We start from the raw sequence: 24,523 nt of genomic DNA, 5'->3' as shown, positions 1-24,523 counted from the left end.
GATTTCCTTGGCCCGAATAAGCTCTGTGTGTCTTGGACTAGCCTCCTAGGCAGTGGGGAGGGCAGGGCGGCACTGAACCGGATCATTGCTTTCCAGCTGGCAAGGATACAGGCGGACAGTGTGGTGGCAATGCTGAAGGACCTCTACCCTGGTCTGCAGTTTGAAATGGGTGAGTTCTCAAGTGGCTCCAGTGGAGAAGAGGGGATTAGCAGGGAGCTCAGCTACTAGCCCCAGAAGGGTAGCAGGCAGAATCTATAGCGCTTCTAAATTCTAATCTGATGGAAGAACCGGTTTAAACCATTCCTACCCACTTCATGAAATCTTCCCTGATCAGTCCAGCCATGGTGACCTTCTATTGTTTATACAACTCATTTGGTCCTTATTATATTCTGCTTGATCTTTTTAACTTTTTAGATGTATATGTTTTGTCCCCCCATGCAGACGTGAGATCTTTGAGGACAAAAGCCTGATGTTACTTTTCTTTTCTCTTTCCCCACCCAAGTACCTAGCACAGCTGTATGCATGATGGAAGCACAGTATTGGGGGGCACATATTAAGTACTCAGATATTTGTTGATTGGCCAATCACTCTATTTTTAGTTGCAATGTCTACCACTGGGGACAAGATCCTGGATACTGCACTCTCTAAGGTAACCTCTCCCTCCTTCCCTGACTACTACTAGTCTCTGCTAATCTTTCCCAGCTCCATGGGTTTCACAATGCCCTTCTCTTTTCCCTGACAGATTGGGGAGAAAAGCCTATTCACTAAAGAACTGGAGTATGCCTTGGAAAAGAATGAGTAAGTGGGGGGGTAGGGCAGGAGAGCTAGGCTGTGAAGGCCACCTCAGGACTCTTTTAGTGCCTGGATACTGTGGGGCCTCTCCACCATCTTTCTACCTTCCTGGGATCCCAGCTACCCCGGGGCCTGGTTGCTACAAAGACCAAAGGGTTTGGCACCCAGAAGATATGGGCCGAGGGTGGACTTCAGGAGCAGTAGGTTTAGGGCCAGAGTTGAAAGATTGCATCTTCTTTGCTGGGATGACAGCCCTGTCCTCAGTTCCTTGGAGTGAGCTCTTAGTTTAGAACACAAGTGGCCATCATAGTACTTGGTGCCTAGTGGTACAAAGAGATGGTGTGTAGACATCTAGGTAACAAGAAAAGACCCTTTTCTGCTTGGTTCCTGAGCTATAGTGTAGGGCAGTACTGTATAGCGGAAGGACATCAGAATTTGGAATCAGGACACCTGGGTTTGAATACCAGCCCTAGCACTTCACTAGCTATGGGACCTTGGCTGGGCTCTTCTCTTTTCTTAGCTCATTTCCTTATCTGTAAAATAAGCGTGATACTTACCCATATCTCCTTCACAAGTTGGATGGGGGGCGTGGGGAATTCTTTGGAAACCTTAAAGTGCTGTAGAAATTGGAGTTGTGATTACTCTTCCTGGACCTCATTCTACTGAAGCATTGAGAGGGTATGGGGAGGTAATGGGAAATCATTGCTTCTTATAACTTTTGTCCTCCTCTCCCTGGCTTTGTCTCTTCCAGAGTGGACCTGGTTGTACATTCTCTGAAGGACTTGCCCACTGTACTGCCCCCAGCCTTCACTATTGGCGCTGTCTGCAAGTAAGATGCAATCCTGAAGTCAAGGGGACTGGGGAGAGGTGTGCACCTCATTTTAGCATTCCTTTCTTTGGTTACTTCTCCTTCTGCCTTCACTGTTATTTTCTTGACTTCAGTGATCACTTTTTGGTTGGTTCTTTGAAGAGATTGGGATGGCTTCAGGTTACATTGTGTTGAATTGATCAAATACCTTACCTGATCGCCATCATATAACCCTTCCCTCTCTCCCTAGGAGGGAAAGCCCCTATGATGCTGTTATCTTCCACCCTAAATATGCTGGACAGACCTTGGGTACCCTGCCAGAGAAAAGGTAAGAGTCTGGAAAGGAGCAACAGGATTGGGGTGGGAAGGCAGATGCTGGAGAAGGGGAGGGGAAGAATTGGTAAAGGTTACTCTATGCTAACTTCTACCTTAAACCCTCTGACCTTACAGTGTGATAGGAACCAGCTCCCTTCGCAGAGCAGCTCAGTTGCAGCGGAAATTTCCACATCTGGAATTCAAAAGTATTGTATCCTTTTGGCAGTTTGAGGTGGGACATGACAAGGGTCAGAAAGATCTGCATGGTAGGTGGGGGCTTTTTTCACTGACTGGCATATGCAACCAGCCAGGTGTCTAGGCCATGGATGCCTGGGCCTGGGGGGCCTTTGAGAAGCCTCAGCAATAGCCCTTAACACAGTACCCTTGCAGAGAGGGAATCTCAATACTAGGCTTCGGAAGCTGGATGAACAGCAGGAATTTAGTGCCATCATCCTAGCAGCAGCTGGACTGCAGCGTATGGGTTGGCAGAGCCGTGTGGGGCAGGTAAGATTATTTTTCCTATCACTTATTACATCCTTGTGACCAGGAAGGTTTACACTTATGTTCAAAGCCCTCAGTTAGGTACTGAATCATCCCCACCCCCAGTCAAAAAGAAAAAAAAAAGCCTCTTCTTTATGCCCTACTCAAGATCTCCTCAATCCTCACTCAAGCATTATCATCTAAATGGGAAAACAAGATCCAGATTGGGAAGAGCTGGAATTAGGAACCCGGAATCCAGGCTCCCAGCCTTGCTAAGTCATGCTATTTGGCAGGGTCCTCCCGCTTCATCTCAGTTTCTTTGTCTACCACAACTGATTGTTTGCTCTGCTTCTCTAGCTCCTGTACCCTGAAGAATGTCTGTATGCTGTGGGCCAGGTATGCTCAGTCATGAAAGCCATCTTTCACCTCTGGGGATGTGGGCACTTCACTTGTGCTCCATTCTCCTCCCAACCCAGGAATAAATCCTGTAGCCTTTGGCCTCCTCTTCCCCAGGAGTGGAAACACACCTTGAGAAAGAGCTTGTATTCGTTGGGCAACTGGGAAATAATTTTGGCAGCCCCATACTTAACCAGGTTGTTTTGTTGTGAAAACGAAAAGCGTGATGAAATGTGGGGTTTCTCCCTAGGGGGCCCTGGGTGTTGAGGTCCGAGCCAAGGACCAGGAAGTGCTGGATTTGGTTCGTGTGCTACATGATCCTGAGACCTTGCTCCGATGCATTGCTGAGAGGGCCTTCCTGAGGCACCTGGTAGGACCAGTTCTTCACTTGGGGAGGGTGTGCCCCAGTATGCTAGAAATATAGTAAATATTAGATGATCAGAAAATCTGGGAGGGAGTATGAATCCTTCCCTCCCCCCACTCCACCTTGTTTCCAGTTGGTCTCTTAGAATGGGGTGATTGAAAGTGTGTTATCAGAATCCTTGGAGCTCACAGCCATGGTCCTGTTTATAGGAAGGGGGCTGCAGTGTGCCTGTGGCAGTCCATACAGTCCTCAAGGACGGGCAGGTAAGTGTTTTATTTTGCCCATACTTCAAATACTAGCTGGGGAGTATAATACCTAAATAACATTTTCATAAGGAATGGTTGGCCTTTAGCTTCAATATATATGAAGCATCTACTCTGTTACTAGGTAGTAGAGCATACAAAAATTAAATAAGATGATTCTCTACCCCTATGGCACTCCCTCTAGTAAGACTTGTCACCTGTTCTGTTTCCTAGCTATACCTGACTGGAGGAGTATGGAGTCTGGATGGCTCAGATAGTCTGAAGGAAACCATGCAGACAACCATCAATGTCTTAGCCCAGGTACCAGGACTGCTAGGGGAGAGCCAGCAAGGGTTCTATCACACCCCTTCTTCTCTACTAACTCTTTTCTCCTGTACAGCATGAAGATGGCCCAGAGGATGACGTGCAGCGGGTGGGCATCACTGCTCGGAATATATCTCAGGGAGCCCAAATGGCAGCTGAAAATCTGGGTATCAGTCTCGCCAACCTGCTGCTGAACAAGGGAGCCAAGAAGATCTTGGATGTAGCAAGACAGCTCAATGATGCTCACTAACCTAGCCTGAGGGCATTTTCTGCCTAGGAACATTGGTCAGATTTGTTCTGGGGTGCCCCAACCCTTCCCGTTAACTAACTCAACAGGGACTACCCTGGGCACAAAAACTGCATCATCCAGGACTCAGGTGTGGGAAAGGGGACCTGTTGCTGCTAAGCATCCTAGTGCCTTGTTCTGGCCCCCTTTATACAAGGGGCTGGAGGATTGTCTGTCTTTTTTTGTGGAAAGTCAGACATTGAATGTAACCAAATCTGTCAATAAAACACCTCAAATTATTCTAGTGGAATTTTTATTTGGCCTATAGACAAAGGATAGGGGTGGGGACAATCATCCCATTCCCACTCTGGGCACCAGGATATCTTATCTCCAGTGCCTGGCCAATAAATGCTGGTTGACTGGTTTACATAGGGAAAAAATTCCTTTTTACATTCCAGACCCAAATTCCCCCAAGGAAAAATGGCCAACCGAATTTGCTGACATTTGCTAACCTTTGTGACCTAGGGGGATCCCACAGCAGCTGTGTTCCAGTCCTTAGGTCACCAACTACAGTAATGCCGAAGAAAGACAAGAAACTTCATTAGAAAAAACAAAACAAAACATTTAATAAAATTAAGTTAATCGGACTTCCGAATTGTCTTTCACAGTCTCTCAATTCCCCCAGTTCCTTCCCCAGGATAAAGGCAACGTGTCTAAGCTGAGAAAATTCAGTTCATGAGCCGGAGGTCCGGGCTGGGGATGAACTTCAGCGCCGGCCGGGGACGCGGGCTGCCCCGTGGTGGTCCGCGCGTGGCCGCGGGGCGCCACCGCCCTGGGGTTGGTTCAGTAGCTGCCAAGAGAGGAGTCAGAGGATGAGCGGGGCTTGGGCGGGCCCCGCGACCCCACGCGCCCCGCCGCGCCGGGCCGAGGGAGGGGGCGGGGCCGAGGACGCCGGGGGGCCGGCTGGGGAGGGAGGCGAGTGGAGCAGCTCTCTCAGTGAGGGGGGAGGCGGCCCTGAAAAGGGCCTTTGTGGTGGTGGTGGTGGGGGGGTCTGGTGCGGAGCCGAGCGGCCGCGGCGCTGAGGCCGGGGCTGCCCTCAGTACTCCTGCGAGGCCTGCGTGCTCTTCTTGCTGCCGCCGCTGCCCGGGGCCTTGGGTCCGGTGATGGCGCCGCTTTTCTTGGGCAGCAGCACCGCCTGGATGTTGGGCAGGACGCCGCCCTGGGCGATGGTCACGCCGCCCAGGAGTTTGTTGAGTTCCTCGTCGTTGCGGATGGCCAGCTGCAGGTGGCGGGGGATGATGCGGGTCTTCTTGTTGTCCCGGGCCGCATTGCCCGCCAGCTCCAGGATCTCGGCCGTCAAGTACTCCAGCACGGCTGCCAGGTACACCGGCGCGCCAGCCCCGACTCGCTCCGCGTAGTGGCCCTTCCTCAGCAATCGGTGCACACGGCCCACGGGAAACTGCAGCCCGGCCCGAGAAGAGCGAGACTTGGCCTTGGCACGGGCCTTCCCGCCAGTCTTGCCGCGACCCGACATGCTAACGTATAAAGCGCGAGACTGGTTCTGAGAGAACTACTGCCAGTAACGGCTGCGCATGCGCAAACACACTCACCAAACTCTCGCCGCAGTCTAAATGCCGGTCAGCGTGCAAAGCTGCCGCCTTTAAGGCAGCCGGTCACAGCGTCCTTTAGTTAGTTATTGGCTGGATCATCTGACGGCCGTCTCCAATTGGCTAGAGTTAGTTAACAGGCTCCTCCTCCCAAACGTATGAGCGTGCTTACTGATTGGCTGGATTTGAAAACTCTTCTTACCCGGGGAAGATGACTGTGAGCAGCAAACTAGAGGGCGGGCGGTGTCTACTCCACCCCTCCCCACCCCCGTCTTCCCGCTTCCCCAGACGGCCAATCAATTAGAAGCGCGCGAGATTCAAAAGGCATAGGCGCCAAGAAAGGAAAATGGGTGGGGCGAGAGGGTGCACAGCGGCAGCTAGGTGGCGCAGTGGAGGAAGACTCGTCTTCCTGAGTTCAAATCTAGCCTCAGACATTTACTAGCTGTGTGACCCTGGGCAAGTCACTTAACCCTGTTTGCCTCAGTTTCCTCAGCTGTAAAATGAGCTGGAAAAGGAAATGGCAAACCATTCTAATATCATTGCCAAGAAAACCCCAAATGGGGTCATGAAGAGTCAGACATGACTGAAAAGGACTGAAAGAAGGCAGACCTCTCTAGAGACCTGGAGATTGTGTAATGCCAGCAGAGGCCAGGGCCGCTGCCCGACCAGACACTGAGTTTCCCCTATCTACCTCCTACAGAAGGCATTTCTAATAAGAGCCTGGCCACTTCCCCTAATTACTCTATACAGTTGATTTACTTCCGTGTGTTCCTATTTTCCCTCAACAGATGGTAAGCTTCTTGCGGGAAGGCACTTTGGTGTTGGGGCCCAGTACACTTCTGTTATTGTCCAGTCATTTCAATCCTGGTAACCCCATTTGAGATTTTCTTGGCAAAGATACCACTTTTACCACTTTGACTGGTTGGATCATTTCACAACTCCACCAACAATGTATTAGTGTTCCAATTTTCCACACATCTTCTCCAGCTTTTATCATTGTCCTGTTTTGTCATGTTAGCCAATCTGATAGGTGTGATGTGGTACCTCAGAGTCATTTTGATTTGCATTTCTGTAATCAATAGTGATTTAGAACATTTTTTCATATGACTCTAGATAGCTTTAGTTTTTTCCTCTGAGAACTGCCTGTTCATATTCTTTTGACCATTTATCAATTGGGGATGTTCCCCACTTTGGAACATGAGCTTCTGGAGAGCAGAGATTCCCTTACTCTTCTAATTATATCCCCAGCATTTAGCACATTTGTTGTTGGGTACAGTTGTTTGCCTCAGTTTCCTCATCTGTAAAATGAGCTGGAGAAGGAAATGGCAAACCACTCCAGTATCTTTGCCAAGAAAACCCCAAATGGGGTCACAGAAATGCTTCCCCCCCCATCCATCCATTCATCTAACCAGGGGTGGGGAACCTGCAGCCTCAAAGCCATGAATCCTTTTATTAGGGGTATTTGTTCTGTGAAGTTTTGATTCAGTCAAAGGGCTGCACTGAGGACCTAGAGGGGCACATGTGGCTTTGAGGCCAAAGGTTCCCTTCCCTGGATCCATCTTATGCCTGAATAGGATCAATTTACAACACAATATAACCTTAGCCTCAAGATTTTAGCACCCAAGAAGGGGCAACCCACTACTGACCAAAGCAACCTATTCCACCTTTCAAAAGCTCTAATAGTTTGGCAATTTCCCTTCATATAAAACCCAAATTTGCCTCTCTCAGATTTCCACCCTTTGGTCCTATGTTTTCCTCAGAGATCAGTCTTTCTACCTCATCCTTCACTTCCATTCCTTGAGATTTTACAGTTAGAAGGGTGATCATCCCTCTCAACCTTTGTCATCAATACCACAAATAATTGCCACCAACAGGCAGATAGGCACAGGAGCCCTAGGAGTGTCAGCAACCTGAGACCACTAGTTCAGCTTCTAGCCTAGCCCTCAAAACCACCCAGGAAAGCAACTCCTGTGGGGAAAGGGCTGGCAGTCCCCACCACATGTTACACATAAGCCTGGCAAACCAGCCTAGATAAATCAGAAAGGCACCAGGTGACCTTATGTACAGGGCGAGTCAAAGCACCACCACCACCTTGACCAACACCACCCCCATTCCCCCCAGACCCTTATGGAGACAGCCCAGGACTGTGAACACAAGAGCCTTGGGTCAACGCTTCCTGCCCATCACCCTGAAAAGTAATTCCTGTGGAGATGTAGCCTGGAAATTATTCCTGAAGGTGCTGCAGCCCCAGCTACTGAAGACCCAGAAAAGAAAGGTCTTGCCACCAAAGTCCCTGGCACTGCCAAATGGTTCAACATCAGAAATTGATATGATTTTATCAGTAGAAGTAACATTAAAGAAAAGGCATTGCCAGCTCCTTTGCAGCTGCACCCTAAGAACCATGGGACTTTTCCAACTTGCAGCTGAAACCTCGAATGCACTGTCTCCCCCCTTTGAATGTGAGCTCCTGGGGAGAAGGGACTGCCTGACTTTTCTATGTGCACAATTTATTGTACATAATAAGCGCTTAATAAAATGCTTCATTCATTCACTCTATGTTGTCAGTGGCAGTCCTTGACAACTGGTTAGTGTCCTCTTCTTGAACAACTTCCAGTGATTGGCGAGTTCACTAATTGTTGAAGTGGTTTAGCCCATTTGTGGATAACTGATAAGGTGCTTGGTTTTTCTTCTTTTTTTGGTGGGGGGGGTGAGGCAATTGGGGTTAAGTGACTTGCCCAGAGTTACACAACTAGTGACTGTTATATGTCTGAGGCCGCATTTGAACTCAGGTCCTACTGGCTCCAAGGCTGGTACTCTATTCACTGTGCCACCTAGCTGTCCCAAGGTGCTTGTTTTTTAAAGTTTTCTGTTACTAAGCTAAAATCTGTTCCTGTGTAATTTCCACTCATGGGCCATGGGTCTATGCTCTAGGCCCAAGCAAAACAAGTCTAATAGCTATCCCACTTGAGTATTTTTCTCCAATGTAACTTTCCACATAGGTTACACAAATAAGTATGTTGTTTTCCCCACCAGCAGGGAAGGGAAGGAGCTCAGTATCTGGAGGAAAGAAGACAGAGAGAGGGGCCAGGATATTATATTTGCCTAATGGGGGAAGTAGGCAGGGAAGTGTCCCACCACATCCAAAATCAGCTGAAAACAGGAGCTACACCTGAACCAAACACATTTATTGTCACCAAAAGGAGCAAATGACCACCCAGGTTGCTCCTTATTAATCAAAATGCTTAATTCCCATCAATTCAGGGTGGAACCATTAGGAACCACCAGGGACTTAGCCTGATCCCTAGCGGCAACCTAGCTTCCAAGAAGCTGCTACCTCCTGCCCCAGAGGAGGTTTCAGGAAAAGAAGGAAAGGGAGAAAAATGGCAATTTAGGGAGGTTCATAGGGCAAATTCCATCAATAAATAATCATTGAGGGGTAGGATGGGTAGGATATCTCCCAAGGAGATAATTTTGAAGACAGCAAAGGACGGGGAGAAGCCCAATAGGCTTATGGGGAATACAGTCGTAGTCCAACAGGGGCTCCACATGAGACGGGGCACAAGGGGTTATGGAGTAAAGAGTCACGGTCAAGGACTCAAATATCATAGAAGAGCCGAACCAGCTGGTATCGAATGGAGAACGTGATAGCACTAGCCAGAATCTGCAAGAAGAAACAGAGAGAGAGTCATGAGAAAAGGAGGCAGGCAGCGAGACTTCTGGAAGGTAACCAGGCTGGGGAGGAACTATTTGGAAAACAGAAAAAAAATGAGGAAGAGGTACAAGGGCCTGCTGTGCCCATCTTGGCCCAAGGCATCACCTGAAGGAGCAGAAGTAACAAAGTGAGGTTTCTTTCATGGATGGGCCCCAGGATCTTGATGAGCAGGTTAATGAGGGTCATGTTGTTGCACTCAATGTAAGCACCAGCCTCATTTTCACCTCGACGGACAGCCACCAGCCGGAGGGCTTCGGCGCCCTGGAGAGGCAGAAGGTAGGGGTTAATCATAGCCATGCTTCACATCAGTATGAGGAAACGGCCCCAACCTTCCTCCAGGTCTGCTCTTGGTCTGGAGTTCCCATTCCCTGGGCCCACAGGAGTACCTGACCACCTGCTTGCATGTCCCTGTTACCTTCAGAAGCAGGGTGCCGAAGAGAGAAAGGTTCTTGGCCTTGAACTTGGAATAGCTCATCTCCAGCTTCCCTGTTTTGGTGTTGAGCCTGCAGAGGAAATGGGGTGTGACACTCAAGAAGCAGCAGAGTTTTGCAGAAAGAGCCCTGATTGGGAGTCAAGAATCCAAGGTTCTCATTCCAGTGTCAAACACTTACTGGTTGTGGAACCCAATGGTAACCTATCCTCTCTGAATTTCAATTTCCTCATTCGTAGAATGAGGGTTATAATGATCCTACCTCACAGGACTGTGAAGAAAGTACTTTACAGACCTGAAAATATGTATATTTGAGTTAATCAATTCAACAAACAAGTGCCTACTGTGTGCAGAACACTATGCTAAGTGCTGGAAGAAATGTACACAAAGCTTAGGGGAGACAATTCCTGTCCTTAGGGAGCTTAAACTCTAGTCGAAGAATATGATATACACAAATAGAGAAAACAAATTAAATATGTAAGATGCTAGATAAGTCCTAGTCAAGGTCCATATAAATGCTTAAAAGGCACAGGTGAGAGGGAGGGGGAGGAAGCAAAGGAGGGGATTTTTAGGGGTAAGAGGTTTTAAAGACTGGGGAAGTGGGGTGAGGAAAAGGGCATTCCAGGCATGTGGAACAATGCTGAGCAAAGGTAGCCAAGTGGAAAACATGTACAGGTAACAAGCAGTCTGGTTTCTCCGAAGTACAGGATACAGGGGAGTAATAGAAGACTGAAAAGGCACTGAGGGCCACGAATACCAGGCAAAGCAGTGTGATCTTTACTCAGGGGACAAAGAGTGATCCACTGAGGGGTTCTGAGCAGGACCGAAATGATCAAGTCTACGCATAAAAGAAATTCTGGCAGCATTATGAAGGATGGATTGGAATGGGGGAAAGTGGAAGTTTTACAAGTTGTTAGAAGGCTACTGCAGAAGCCTGGACAGATGGTGATGAACATACCATATCCATGAAAATAAAAAGGATGGAATGAGAGATGTTGCAGAGGCAGAATGGCTAGGATTTGGTACTTGATTGTTTATGAAAGAGAAGGTCAAATTAAAGATAATGTTAAAGCTTATGAACTGGGGGATGAGGTAAATGGCAGCACCATCAAGGGAAACACTTATGTGCTCCTCAGGCACACACCATTAGAAGAAGCAGCTAAGTCAGCAAGATAGGCAGGTCTGAGAGAAAGGATGATGAGCTAAAGAACAGCAAAAGCTTTCTCATCATAGTTTTGGAGATCTCAACGTCACTCCTCAGGCTAATCTAATTAAAGTTGCAACTTGGGGAAGCATTTCACCAGCACCTAAACCAAAGTTACATCTTTTTATTTTTTAACTGACCTTCCCACTGAGTACAATGCATCATGGTGGGGGTAAGGCTGAAGGGGAGTTTCATAATCAGAACTCAGCCATCACTTCCTACTCCATGGCAATGTACTCAGTGTCCCTTCATCCATGTGATCATACAGAATTACAGGAGAGCAGATCTTCATGTCTGATTAAATGTCACCATGTGTTGGGACTATTCCTTACAGCCATCATCTAGATGCCTATGTTATGCCAACAGGGTCCTCCTTTCCTCCCCTTCCCTCACAGTCCCACGGAGAAAAAGGTACCTGGGCACTCGGTGGCGTGGGCAAGGGATGAAATGGAGAAGTTGTGGAAGGGAGTAGAGGAAGTTGAACACCTGAGGCATGAAGAAGAGGAGCATTGTCTTGCTGAAGTGCCCCAGGATGCCCACCACAGCAAAGGTCATGCCTGCAAAGTAGCAGAAAGTGTCTCCCACAAACACCTGGGATGGGTACCTATGGGAAAGAGATGAACTGAAGCAGGAGCAGCGAGTATCACCAACCTTTATCGGCAGGCATGCCTCACCCCCATACGCAGGGCCCCTTACTTGATGCCATCAGCACCAAAATTTGACCTGGCTGAAACATTCCCTACTCTTCCCCACCCCCTTCATTCTCCTCACCAGTCTCCCCCCACCCCATCTACCACTGCCCCTGAGAGGTCCACGGGACCCACAGTCTTGGTACAGCACCCCTAGGTATTCCTGAGTACTTCATTCCCTGACACAAAGATTCCCATACATGGGGGTTAGGGCATATAAAAACACTTTTGATTGAGGACCCAGAAAAAAATCCCTGAACAGATACCAAAATCCTTCAGCACCTAGCCTAGACTCCCACCAACCACGATGACCACCCATGCCCTCTGCGTAGCCCCTCACCAGTTATGATACAGCAGTCCCAAAGTGGTGAAGAAGAATGGAATCATGAAGTAGAGAGAAAAGACGTGATCATCTTGGTAATCGCCTTCCAAAACGGGAGAAAGGGATAAATCATCCAGGTGATAAACTGCTCCTTCAGCTTAAGGCCAAGCTCCTGACCCCGACCCGTGCCCCAAGCTATTCCACATCCCTCTCCAACTCCATCATGCATGCTGCACTGCGGCTTTTCTTTCGGACAGCTTCTGATATTTCACTTCTTCCACAAAGCTTTCCTAGACCAACTATTTTCACCGTATATACATTACAGTGGTTATTTATCAGTAACAGCAACTTGTATTACATAACAACAACTGACATTTCTATAGCACTTTAAGGTTTATAGAGCACTTTCTTCACAACCACCCTGTGATGTAGGTGGGGCAAATACTTTATCACTATCCCCATTTTACAGATGTCGAAATAGAGGATGAGAGGCTCAGTGACTTGCCCTCGGTCACACAGTTAGTGAGAGCTGGAGAGGGGCTTTGAATCCCGGTCTCTGGATACCAAGTCCAGCGCTCCTTCCAGAACACTGAGGAGTCTCAAGAATGATGGAAACTCACATTTACACAGCACTTCAGAGTTTACAAACTCTTTTCTTGTAAGATAGGAAGTAAACATAATTTAATTAATAAATAGGCCAGTATGGCTAATAATGACTCCTCATTTCTCATCTCTATATCACTACTACCAAGCAAATAGTAATTGACTTTTAATAAATTTTTATTGACTCAAAAGAATACTACATGTCAAAGTCTTTTACAAACCTTAAAATGCTCTCACAGTGTCTGTGGCTATGACACGGTGGAAAGACTGCTATACTACAAGCCAGAACGCAGTTCCTATCTTGGCTTTGCCACTTACTAGCCATGTGACCGTGGACAAACCACTGCCCTTCTCTGAGACTCCGTGTCCTCATCTTTAAAATGAGAAGACTGGACTAGATGACCTCCAGGAGTCACTGGGAAGTGACAGGGACGTAGGAAAGAAAAGAGCATCAATAAAACATTTGTTAAAAAAAATCCCAAACAAAACCACAACAAATATCATCTCCAAGGTTCTTTCCACCTCTGATAGTCTATGGGAATAAGGATCAGAGGATTTAAGTGAATCCCCCCCAGGTCACAGAGCTACCTGGTGACAGAACCAGAACCAGACAGAAGATCTTCTGAGATGAAGCCACTAGCTCTTCTACCATTCTAGTTTCCCTAACATTATTTAAAAACAAAAAAACAAAAAACAAGAAAACAAAAAAACCCCCCAATTTTATCAACTGTCTTTGTTCTTGTTTTTCTTCCCTTTCTGAATTCCCCAAAGTCATAACTTGCTCACCCTTCTCTACCTCCAGTACTGTCTCTCTTATCTCCCCCTCCGCATCCAAACCTACCATCAAGCTCTACCAGATTGAAGATGATAATGGAGGCAGAAATGACTAGAGACTGTCCAGCCTCCAGCCCATTGATCCCTGCTAAGATGTTGATAGCATTGGTACAGAACACAGCCAGCAGTCCCATGTAGACATAATACAGGATGCCTGGAGGAGGAAGAAGTCACTCAGTATAGGGAGACAGAATGATCTCCCTCCACTTTTGGGAACTCTTGTCTCCCTTCAAACTTGGCTCGGCTCAAGCATCATCCTGTCAAGAGGCCTTTTCTGATTCCAAGTTTTAGTTCCTCTCTTCTGGCTCCTCACTCCCCATCAAATCACTTTGAATTTATTTTGTATATATACTGTGTTTTTATAAAATCTGTGAACATGTATCCCCCCAGGAGAATATAAACTCCTTGAGGGCAGGGCTGTCTCTTTTTGTGTTTGTATCCCCATATAATAGACACCTAATAAATACTTGTTTGCTTGATTGAAAAAGCTGAGATTATGCTTACCAGGGGCACTAAAGTGAATAGAGAGCAGGGTGGAGATTTATCAGAAGGAATCTAGGGGTGGAGAGGGAGGACAGAAGGGCAGAAGAAGAACACAGTGGGATATGGGGATCAGTGAAAGCAAAGGCTTCAAAACTGAGCTGAGTGAGGTACATAGCTAGGGTATCGATATGGCAAAAGGGTCCTAAGTTACAGAGAGAAGGGCCACAGGGGAAGAAGGATTCTGAGGGGCAGAAATGGTGCTACTCACCAAGGTCCAGATGCAAGCCAAGCATGGAACGGAAAGGCTTTGGCACCACGATTGTCGTATTGCCGAAGTTGGTGAAATAGACCATGAGGAGAGGTAGAGAGGCAGTCGTGGGCAGCAGCAGCTTGTGGCGCCATCGCAGGTTCAGCACATCATCCGCAAAGCCCAGAAAGATCATGCAGCAGATAGCGAGCAAGGCACCTATCAGGGCCACAAACTGGGGAGAAATAAGAGATGGCTCAGTCCTTCCCCCTACCCTTAGTTCTCCCTACCAGCCCAAGGGCACATTCCTCATCCTGCTCAACAATTCACATTTCTATAAGCATTTTAGATTCGCAAAAAATGCTTTCCTCAAAAACACTTTTGAGGTAGATAGTACAACAATTATTGTTCCCATGTTACTGATGGGAACACTAAGGCCTTCAGAGAGAAAGCCACTGAGTTACTAAGTATCTGAACTGGGGTTCAAACCTAGACAGTTTGACTTAAGTCCAAGCCCAGCCCTCTTCTCAACAACCACCATGCTGTTCAGTTCTATACCTTATTCCCTCATGTTATACCAGCCCTCCCATACATTCCACCCCATCCCCCAAAAACCCAAAAAACAAATTAAAAAACCCAACCCCTGAGAAATCTAGATTCTGTCAACTCTCTCCTGCCACCCTTAAATCATCAGATGAGTCTCCCTTAGTCCAGGTCCACTAACCTCCTGGTAGGGGAAGGCCTTACATTGGTCCTCCACAAAGCAGTTTAGGAAGGGAACAGGGATGAAGCAGAAGAGGATGATGAGGAAAACCGCACCACTGATGACACCCTGGGACTCGGGGCTGTAACACATGACAGGTGAGGAGTGGGGGAAACATAGGGTCACTCACCAGAACTAGATTCCAGAGTCCACCAGCCCAGGAACATATCCTCCCATTCTTTCCTCCCCTCCTCCGGTGTCCCAACTAAGGAAAAGGATATGACTGCTAGGGTATGAGAAGATTCTATTTCCAAGAGTACCAATCTTAACATCCCATCTTACCCTCTCCACACATCTTCATTCTCTGACAAATAGCATCTCCTGCCCATGTCCTGATATATGCTCCCAGCCCTTCTTTTCAGTCATTTCACCAGACCAGAGGACCCAAGGCCCAGTCCTCTCTCCAAACTTTCCTATCTCATCCCTAGTCCTCTTTCTAACAAGTTTCTCCTGTCTCCCTTGGACCTCATGTCCCAAGGTTATAAGTTCTTAGCTTCAGCCCTGGTTTCAAAGCTCAGTCTTTTATCCCTCCCCTAGATCTTCTGTCCTTTCAGCTAGTCCTTCTTCCCTTCTGTCCCCCTCCTTCCCATCCCTAGCTGGCTCCCTCCTCCCCATCCCCGCCTGCTACCCTCCTCCCCATCCCCACCTGTCCCCCTCTTCCCCATCCCCACTTGTCCCCCTCCTCCTCAGTCCCCTTCCTCCCTCCTCTGACCCCTCCCACTCCCCGTGTCCCGCCCCCTCCCCTCGCCGCACCCCCACTCCACTCCCGTCACCTCGCCCTCGCCCTCCTCACATGGGCTGGCGGCTGGTCTTGTTGAGGTCCAGGCCGTAGAGGCGGGCCGTGATGAAGTGGCCGCGGAAGGCCGGGATGAGCGTGAGCGTGGCCACGAAGCCCAGCAGCGAGCCGCCCAGGTTGATGAGCAGCGGCAGCGCCGGGAAGGGCCGCATCATAGCCATGAAAGGCGCCCTAGCGGGGTTCAGCCCCGCTAGGAGCCCGCTCGGGGGGCCCGGGGACCACAGCCCGCCGACTTACGGGACCTTTCTAGACAACTGGGGCTGGCCACGGGCTGCGTCGCCCGGGGCCACTAGAGGGCTGAGGGCTTCGCGAAGGCGAAGGAGGCGGAGGCGGCGGCGCTGGCCGTGCCACGGGCTCCCGAGTACCCCCCGCTAAGCTAGAGAGCAAAGCTATCTCTTCAGCCACTCCCTTGCTGCACCTGCCCAGCTGAGGTTTCCAGCCGGACTCTTTTCGCCTTGCAACTTCCTCCATGCCGGTTGCAGACATGGGGCAGTGAAGGCGGCGAGCGGCCATTTTTCTTGTGGGCAGAGGCGTTGGTGGGGTGGCGCTGTTCTGTAAGGCGCTCTCCCTCCGAGGTATCAAGGCACAGAGTCTATTGAGTGCAAGCCAACCTTGCTGGGCTGCATCACAGAGCAAAGAGAGGAAAAGGGACCGGGCACATCCCAGACCGGAAATCACTCTTCGCCCTTTTTCAAGATGGACGCCTACTCATGCCACGTGACCGCTTCCTCCTCGTAGCACGTGGCCGCCCCCTCCTCTAGTGAGGTTCCACGTCAGGCTCCCCATTGGCCAGTCCCCGCCGAGGCTTTAAAGAGGCTGGTTCCTGTCACTCTGTTCAGCCGGGCGCCCGAGGCTGAGCTGGCAGTCCTTGTCTGCTTCTCCCTGGTAGAACCAAGTGGTTCCGGAACCCCCCAAATCCCAGTGAGAAGCTCATGCCTCTTTCGGGAAATTCACCCGCTGCTGGGAAGAGGGATGGAAGCAGGGTCAGGGGAGGGGAGGAGCCTCATAAGCCCCTGGTCCTGGCCCCTCACACCTCGCCACGCTTTTCCCTGGTCCCTCGTTCCTTGCGGTCGGCAGGGACCGGCTGGGGACGGAGTCCCTGTCTATCACCCCAACGCTGGCAGTAGTTCCCAAGTCCAGCGCCAGGCACCTTTTGAGGCGGCTGCCCGGCCGCCTGGCAGAGACTAGTCAAGCTCGGGCCTTAGGCCACCACCTCTCCAGCTGCAGAGATGGAAGATGAGGGTGGTGAAGAGGGGGGAACCTTAGAGCAACGCGCCACGAGCCCACGCAGGGCTTCCTCCGAGCTCAGAGCATCCAGGCAAGTGTCTGTTCTGTATTCTCTGGTTTCCTAGGAACTGCTTCCTAGGAGGCCTTGGAAAAGAACAGCTCATCAGCAGGGCCCTGCCACCCACAGGCCCTCCTGCAGCAAGTGATGATGCTCTCATTTTCCCAGGAGAACTGGGGCCCTGACAACAACCCACCACCTCTTAGCAAATCCAGGAGAGAATCTTAGAGTTCTGACACACTGATCTTACAGAAATTCACATAGGAATGAGGGTTAGATTGACAATCTCTGGGTTTTAATTTAATTGCGTTAGTTCAGTCCATCTCCATGAAACTTCCCCCGATTCAATATTCTTGGCTGTGGTTACTCTAATTATTGTTATGTTTTCACTTATAATTCTGCTTTTTAGTTAACATTAAGCTCCTACTGTTTGCCAGGTGCTGTGCTAAGCAATTGAGATACAAAAGGAAGCAAGACAGTCACTGCCCCCGAGGATCTTATAATCTTTAGACCACAGGCAAGCAAATATATACAAAGCAAGCTGTATACACAGGATAAATAGGCAGTAATTAACAGAGAAGGCACTAAAATTAAGAGGGGTTAGGGAAGGCTTCCAGTAATAGAAGGGATTTTAGTTGGGACTAAAAGGAATCCAGGGTGATCAGTAATCAGAATGGAGGAAGGAGAGTGTTCTAGGCATGGGGAACAGCCAGAAAAAAATTCTGGCTGCTGAGAGATGGAGTGTCTTGTTCTTGGAACAGCAAGGAGATCTAGGTATTATTACTTCTTTGTGTGTCTCCTATATGTCTTGCTTCTGTGTCAAGCTTTCCCATCAGACTTGCTCACTGAGCAAGGATCCCCCTTTATCCTCTCATTGTCCAGGATGAGGTTCTTCATATTCAGGGTGCTTAGCCTCAAGTGCTAAGTGACTGGTGGCTCTGTAGACTGCAGGGCCCATTAAGTTCTTGTTTTTTTCTTCTCTAAGAGATGGCCTGTAAGGGAGGTCTTCCTACTTCACTGGGAGATTATGAGGAAAATGCTTTGCAAACCTAAAGCATCCTCCAAATGCAACATTTTTATTTTTATGAGGTCTCATCAATATAGTAGACGATGAAGACTGTGCTCACTAGGTTTTTCAGCCTAGAAAGAAAAGCAGGACTTAGCTCTTTCCTGTTGATCCATGGAGATTTATCTAGAGAGAGTCCACAGTGTTACCCTTCTGTGTGTGGAACAGTGGATGGGAAGGCATATGCCTCGAGTGTAAGGAGGACTTTGTGGAGGAAGAGGCAGGGAAACGGTGAGAATGGGACAGAGAAGGAATGTGTCTGGGTGTAGGGGACAGCAGAAGATGAGGTGCCAGAGCAGCTAGGTAGATAAGTTAGATAAGTTTGAGATCCCTAGAAGAGAGGGTCTTTTTATACTTACTTTTCTGGAGGTGATTTGGACAACTAGTTAAGATTCTGACTGAATGAGGATATGCTGATACTCAACCCACCATTTATTTGCCTTTAGGGAGTTTGCCGCAAGGTATTAGAGATAATCTGTACCTAAAGCCTTTTTTTATTGGACCAGGTGGAAGCAAGCCTGAGTTTTTTTCTAGTGCCCTGGCAGTTTGCGTCACCTTTTCTATAGAAGTCATATTACCTGGAGTGTGTAGGCCTCACTAGAAAGGAACTTGACCTGTTAAGGAATTTTATTTGTCATAGAACCAGAAAATGATTAGAATAGCCTTTGCATTAGATTATACTTGACCTATTTTATAATACATTAATATGATATGCAATAAGGTATGGCAAAGTTAGAAAGTACACTAGATGTGAAATCAGTGTACTGGATTCAAATCTTGGTTCTGCTACTTTTTACCAATGTGTTGTTTGATAATTCACATGCCTTCTCTGGCTCTATTTCCTCCTATGTAAAGTGAAAGGGTTCAACTATATCAATTCTTAACTTGGAGTCTGTAGATTTGGTTTTTTTGTTTATATTTTGATAACTGTGTTTCAATAGAATTGGTTTCCTTTGTAACACTATGTATTTTATTTTATACATTAAAAAACATTATTCAGAGAAGGGGTCCATAGGCTTCATTGTATTGCCACAAGGGGTCAACAAGGAAGGTTAAGAAACCCTGGATTGCTGAGATCCCTTTCTGTTGTAAATCCTTTTTAACCGAACCAGAGAAATAAAAATAAAATCTATCTTCCTCCTCTATTAAGTTTACAAACATTTTTTCTGATAGCTCAAAGGATTTAGCTGAACAGAGACAAACAAATCCTAGGAAACATATGTCAGGCATGTTGTCTTTACCCTCAACCTGGCTACTTGGTCTAGGAGGGGGGCAGGGCAGAAGCATATCAATGCATACACAGTATCCATGTTGATTTTGCAAAGAATCTTGTACAAGCACAGTGGGAGAGCTAGAGGTAGGAGGAAACACAATCCTTGCCCTTGGTGAATTTCCAGTTGAATGGATAAGACAAAACACTTAGACCTATGTAAGTAAACACAGTAAATAGAAGCAAAGCACAGAGCTAGACAGAGACATAAGTGCCAAGCAATTAGGGCCTTTGAGCATGGAATCATAACAATTAACCATGGAATCATAACTTGGAACCAAATCCTGGTTCTACCACTTAGTAGCTGTGTAACTATGGACAAGCCATTTCATCTCTCTGGGCCTTAGTTTCCTCATCTGCAAAATACTAGCACTACCTACCTTTGCCTTGTTCTGAAGAAAGTGCTTTAGATGCCGTAACTGGGAATTTGGGAAAAATAGGATGGGATTGGAATTCTGGTGACTAAAACCAAGTAAGGTTCAACTGGGGTAATTTTGTGAGGTGGAAAGACCAATGAATAGGATGAGTCCTCAATTCAACAAACATTTCTTAGGTACCAGCTATTCACCAGTGACTGGGGATAGTAAGACAAAAATTAAATAATGCCTGCCCTTGAGGAACTTATATTCCACTGGGGGATAGATAGCATGTGCACAAGTACATGCAAAGCAATTTCAAGGAGAATACTGGCTGGGGAGGAAGAATCAGGTAAAAGCACTGTGGGAGGGAGCAGCTAAGCTATGGATGATAAAGGTTCTAAGAGGCAGTATCGAGGGCCTCGTGTAAAATCAAGAAGGCACGAAGTATGTCATAGGTGTATAGGGGGACAGTGGCGGTGGGAAGCTAGCACATTTGACTAGTATAGAGATTTTGTGATGGCAGAGTAATATGAAATACGACAATTAGATGGGAGCCAGATTCCGGAAGGCTTTAAATTCCAGGCTGAGAATTTTGTATTTTATCCAAAAAAATTATAGAGAACCATTGAAGACATAAGAGGAAGGGGTGTCTTCCTCTATAGGAAGATCTAGGCTTTAGGAATATCAATTGGACAATTATGTGGAGGTTGGATTGATGAGGGAGAGAAGACTAGAAGCAAAGAGACCAATTAGAAGGTTTTTATAACAGTCCAGGCATAAGGTCATGTGGTCCTGAACAAGGGTAGAGGCTGTGTGAATATTAAAAAGGGTGAATCGGAGAGTTGTAGAGATGAGAGCAACAAAACTTGGCAACTAATAGGATAGAGGGGTTGTGGGAGAGAGTCAAAGATGACCAAAGAACCTTTGTGACCAACCAGAAGGCTAAGCACAGCATCATAAAGTTTCAGGGAATCATGCATTTGGGGGAGAAATATAAATTTGGACTCCCTCTCAATATGGTGGTGGTAGGGGAGCAAATAAGCAGTTATTAAGTGTCTACCATGCTCCTGGCACTGTGTTGAGCACTTGACAATATTAACTCATTTGATCTCAGGCAGGCAACTCAGTTCTCCCCCCACCCACCTACTTTATTAAAAATCTAAAAAAATCACACGACTGAATAATCACTTTTTTTTTAAAAATGAGAAACTACAGGAGGTAACCCCATCTACCCTAGAACTGCCTAAGAATTCAGCCAGAAGCCTCTGGGTAAAAGGGAATGGGTCCACCAGAAAAGCCAGTGCCCTCCCTTAAACAAATTATAAACTTCCTAAAGTGACCAAAGACTGCAAGAGGCACATGTAGCCTTCGAGCTTGCTCTGTATCCATAGACAGGGAGAGCTGAGAAAGTCCTTGGGTGGTCTAGAACCTAGAGTAAAATGGACTGCACAGCAGTGACCAGTCTGATCCTGGCAACCTCCAGAGCCAGATATTCCAGGTCCAGGTTCTTAACACTTGGCATGTCCATCAACTGAGGAGGAACTCAATAAATAGTGCTATATGAATATAATGGAATGTTATTGTACCCTAAGAAATGAGAAAAGAGGTAATTTCAGAGAATCCTGAGAAATAGGACACAGAATGATGTAAAGAGAACTAGATCAATTTATATGATGACGATATTGTAAAGAAAAACAAATTTGACAGGCACTTCTGTGGTTTAAGCCTAGGTCAAGCTAAGTGTTTAATTGTATGTGTGTGTACATGTGTGTAGGGTATGCAACGTTTGTAAGAGGTTAATTACAAAGAAGAACAATGTCATGGGTTTTCACGTTTACATGATCTGGTACCAAAGACTCCATTGAGTGATTAGGAATTTCAAACATTCAGATGAGCACCCAAATGGAATCACCTTCTTAGGTGGTGAGCTCTTTACCACAAGGCATTCAAATAAAGGCTAGATGCCCAAAGATCAGTGATGGTCTGGCAGGGGTGGGGAGCCTTCGGCCTCAAGGCCAGGTGTGGGCTTCTGGGTCCTTAGGGGAGGCCTTTTGACTGGATCTGGGTTTTACAGAACAAATCCTTTTATTAAGGGGATTTGTTCTGTGAGGTTTAGATTAGGTATTGGCCACACCTTCCCCCACTTGAGGACCTGGAGAACCTCATGGCCCCAGGCTCCCTAACCTAGCAGAGATCATTCTACTTTGGGTGATGGGCTAGATTGTATAGTCACAAAAGCAGAGAATATCATTCTAACAGCTCTAGGGAGCTGGGGGTGGATGCCTCAATACAGAATAAGGACTGCACCCTTCATTTATCTCTAAGTCTAGATACTTGTATATAGAAAGTGATTAATAAATACATCCTAAATAAAAAAAATTTTGACTTAAGTATGACAATCAAAGAAAGCTGTGTCCCCAGAGGACCTACCTAAGATGAAGCATGTCATATTTTGATAAAAAATGTATTTCAATATAATTGGTTTCTTTTGTAACCCTAAGTATTTTATTTTATACAGGATGGCAGAGAAATACATATGTTTGGATATGGCTACTGTATGAATTTATTTTGCTTGACTATGTTTATTTTGTTACAAGGAATTTTTCTTCTTTCTGTCTTTAATTGGGGTAGAAGTTATCAATGATGATACCAAAAAAAAAAGAAAAATGTCGGTCATTGATACAATTTTAAGAGTGTGCAAATTGAGTATAGAAGGAACAAAAAGGACAGTTTTGAAAGTAACAGTTTAAATTTGTTATACACTTTTGTGTGTGTGTGTGTGAGACAATGGTGACTTGCCCAGGGACACAGGGCTAGTAAGAGTCAAGTATCTGAGGTCACATTTGAGCTCAGGTCCTCCTGACTCCAAGGTCACAGTTCTATCCACTGCACCACCTAGGTGCCCTATATTATATACTTTTTTTTTTTAAAGTAAGAAGAATGGAAGAGATCCTTACTTTCATATACAATCTTCCTTTTGTGTTATTTGTAAAGAGAAATGCTAATTTTTTTTGGTGTATAAATTTGGAATTTAAAAAAAAAAGAAATATAATGAGTTCTGTTTGGGACATGTTGCCTTTGATGTCTATCCAGGTGGAGATGTCCAGCAAGCAATTGGTCATGTGGTACTGTAATCCAAGCAAAAGAGTAGAGCTATATATATATATAAATTTGGAAGTTGAATAACAGCTGACATTTACATAGAGATTTAAAGTTTGCACAGTGATTTACTTATGAACCCATGGGAGATAAATGAAATAGCATTTATTAAGGGCTTACTCTGTACAAAGCACAGGGGACACAAATAGAAAAGGAAGGCAAAGAGCTTCTAATGGGGAAGATGACACATCTAAGTTTTAAATTCGAGTCAAAGAGAAGAGCCCCATGGTTCTTGTGGTGAAGCAGCACAGGAGATGTAAGGCCGAGGATCTGAGTGGCAAGACCATTTTTTGCTGTGGCTAATGTAGTGGCTAAGGAAGCAGCTGCCACATGGTATCTCCACAAGAGCCCCTTTGATAGATGATAGTTGTGGGTGCTTGACTGGAAGCCCTGTTCCAAGGCTCTTGGGTTTGGGATCTTGGGCTCACCTTATTGGGGATCTGAAATGAGTTGGTGGTTGGGGGTAACGGTAGTAGTTTGAGTTGCTTGGCACATTCTTGTCTACCCCTTAGGAAGCCTTGCCTCTTTAGCTGTGTTCCCTTCCCTGCCCTCTCACTAAGGGACAAAGTCATAGAGATGGAAAAGAAAAGGACTCAGGACAGAGCTCTGAGGGACCCTCAAACCAATGATACAACAAAGGAGACTGAGGAGGAACCAGACAAACAGGACCCCGAATTTTACTTTTATTTCTAGCTAGAAGTGAAGCCCTCTCAAGCTTCTCCACGGCTTGCCTCTTTTATATTGGCCTAAGGGGTGTGACTGATTCCCGTAGCCAATCGTTAGATTTTTCCTCTGTGGGCTTAAAAGGAGATCATAGTTATACACCCCACTACTGGGCTGAATTTGTAGTCCCTCCCAGCCTCTTGAGTAATCTCCATTCCCTCTGGATCCTCCCCTCTGGCTGAGGAAATATTGTAATTCTTTGAAGCCAACTCAGTGAGGGATTTCAGATATGGTTCCCTTCCCCAGGAGCCTACAAACTAGTTAGGAACCTAAGAGGGATAAATGACAGCCTACAACAGTTAACTGTATGATCTTGGGCAAGACTTCTGGATTCTCAGGGCCTCAATTCCTTAAGTAAAGGGCTGTAAAATCCTTTCTGTTTTACTTTTCTATGACTCTTAAGTGCTAAAATATTTGCTCGTTAGCATCAACATTAGAGGCTGGATTTGAACCCGGGTCCTGTGTTTTTTTTTCACCATCCTAGCCTGCTGCCTAGAAGAGATGCCGCTGTGTTCGAAGACAAGAGGGACTTGTGGCCACCAAAGTAGTTGGAGAGTGCTTTCTGGATTTCTGGAAGTGGACCTTGAGTTAGGCTTTGATGTGTACACTTTGCTCAGATAAGAGGGCCTGGATATGGAAACATAGCTTTTGGCTGCCTTCCGGAAGAATACGCTCCCCCAACCCCAGCCACTCTTCCAACTACTAACCACTCCTTCAGGCCAAAAAACCTGTAGTCTACTCCCTAAATCTCCAGTCCCCTAAATCCCCTGGGGATTAGGGACATAAACCTGAGAAACTCCAGCGCTTTCTAAGCCTCCCAAGGAGAAGTGCTGCGTTGTAGGGCCTTGAGCCGACCTCATTGAAGCTTGCATCCCCACCCCCCTCAGGCCCCCTGGGGCTGGCACGGCTATAACCCAGCCCGGATCCGCCCGGTCCTGCTCTCCAACCTCTCGGACTCCATTGTTTACTCTGCTTTGGGTCACTCCCCTGACTAATAGCTGGATTTATGAGTTGGGGGGAGGGG

At 46.9% G+C, this 24,523-nt stretch overlaps 3 protein-coding genes across 5 annotated transcripts in view; 1 reads left to right on the top strand and 2 right to left on the bottom strand.

The window, feature by feature from the left end:
- Positions 1-4,247, top strand: part of HMBS (hydroxymethylbilane synthase) — a 7,514-nt gene extending 3,267 nt beyond the window's left edge. For both annotated transcript variants that reach the window (XM_027835653.1, XM_027835652.1), the window contains exons 3-14: positions 97-169; positions 600-649; positions 743-798; positions 1,544-1,621; positions 1,851-1,928; positions 2,051-2,126; positions 2,306-2,419; positions 2,753-2,791; positions 3,042-3,161; positions 3,365-3,418; positions 3,632-3,718; positions 3,798-4,247. In XM_027835653.1, coding sequence (XP_027691454.1) covers positions 97-169; positions 600-649; positions 743-798; positions 1,544-1,621; positions 1,851-1,928; positions 2,051-2,126; positions 2,306-2,419; positions 2,753-2,791; positions 3,042-3,161; positions 3,365-3,418; positions 3,632-3,718; positions 3,798-3,971 — 999 coding nt within the window. In that variant the 3' untranslated portion in view covers positions 3,972-4,247. The remainder of the gene's footprint in view (positions 1-96; positions 170-599; positions 650-742; positions 799-1,543; positions 1,622-1,850; positions 1,929-2,050; positions 2,127-2,305; positions 2,420-2,752; positions 2,792-3,041; positions 3,162-3,364; positions 3,419-3,631; positions 3,719-3,797) is intronic.
- Positions 4,248-4,548: 301 nt separating this feature from the next.
- Positions 4,549-5,626, bottom strand: LOC114023134 (histone H2AX). The gene has a single exon (XM_027835654.1). It carries the CDS (start codon positions 5,479-5,481, stop codon positions 5,044-5,046), a length of 438 nt encoding a protein of 145 aa, XP_027691455.1. The 5' UTR covers positions 5,482-5,626; the 3' UTR covers positions 4,549-5,043.
- A 3,092-nt stretch (positions 5,627-8,718) lies between these two features.
- DPAGT1 (dolichyl-phosphate N-acetylglucosaminephosphotransferase 1) lies at positions 8,719-16,049 on the bottom strand. 2 transcript variants are annotated; one of them, XM_027835710.1, is made up of 9 exons: positions 15,635-16,049; positions 14,803-14,923; positions 14,100-14,313; positions 13,356-13,502; positions 11,930-12,014; positions 11,316-11,504; positions 9,682-9,769; positions 9,372-9,527; positions 8,719-9,215 (listed from the first exon to the last, which is right to left on the bottom strand). In XM_027835710.1, exons 1-9 carry the CDS (start codon positions 15,796-15,798, stop codon positions 9,150-9,152), a joined length of 1,230 nt encoding a protein of 409 aa, XP_027691511.1. In that variant the 5' UTR covers positions 15,799-16,049; the 3' UTR covers positions 8,719-9,149. The 2 variants fall into 2 exon arrangements, with proteins under 2 accessions (XP_027691511.1, XP_027691512.1); XM_027835711.1 differs by lacking the exon at positions 15,635-16,049 and adding an exon at positions 15,124-15,347.
- Between the last annotated feature and the right edge of the window lie 8,474 nt (positions 16,050-24,523).

The sequence above is a fragment of the Vombatus ursinus genome, unplaced genomic scaffold (assembly GCF_900497805.2).
Source record: "Vombatus ursinus unplaced genomic scaffold, bare-nosed wombat genome assembly UNPS02014816.1, whole genome shotgun sequence".
NCBI classification, from domain to species: Eukaryota; Metazoa; Chordata; class Mammalia; order Diprotodontia; family Vombatidae; genus Vombatus; species Vombatus ursinus.
This window is presented reverse-complemented; position numbering and strand designations above follow the sequence as displayed.

Excerpts from the sequence above, each read along its gene's own strand:
- LOC114023134 (XM_027835654.1), bottom strand. The coding sequence starts at position 5,481 with ATGTCGGGTCGCGGCAAGACTGGCGGGAAGGCCCGTGCCAAGGCCAAG.
- DPAGT1 (XM_027835710.1), bottom strand. The coding sequence starts at position 15,798 with ATGGCTATGATGCGGCCCTTCCCGGCGCTGCCGCTGCTCATCAACCTG. Across the intron at positions 14,924-15,634 it reads AAGACCAGCCGCCAGCCCAT|CCCCGAGTCCCAGGGTGTCA; the intron begins GTGAGGAGGGCG and ends CATGTGTTACAG. Across the intron at positions 13,503-14,099 it reads TGGCTTGCATCTGGACCTTG|GCATCCTGTATTATGTCTAC; the intron begins GTGAGTAGCACC and ends TTCCTCCTCCAG.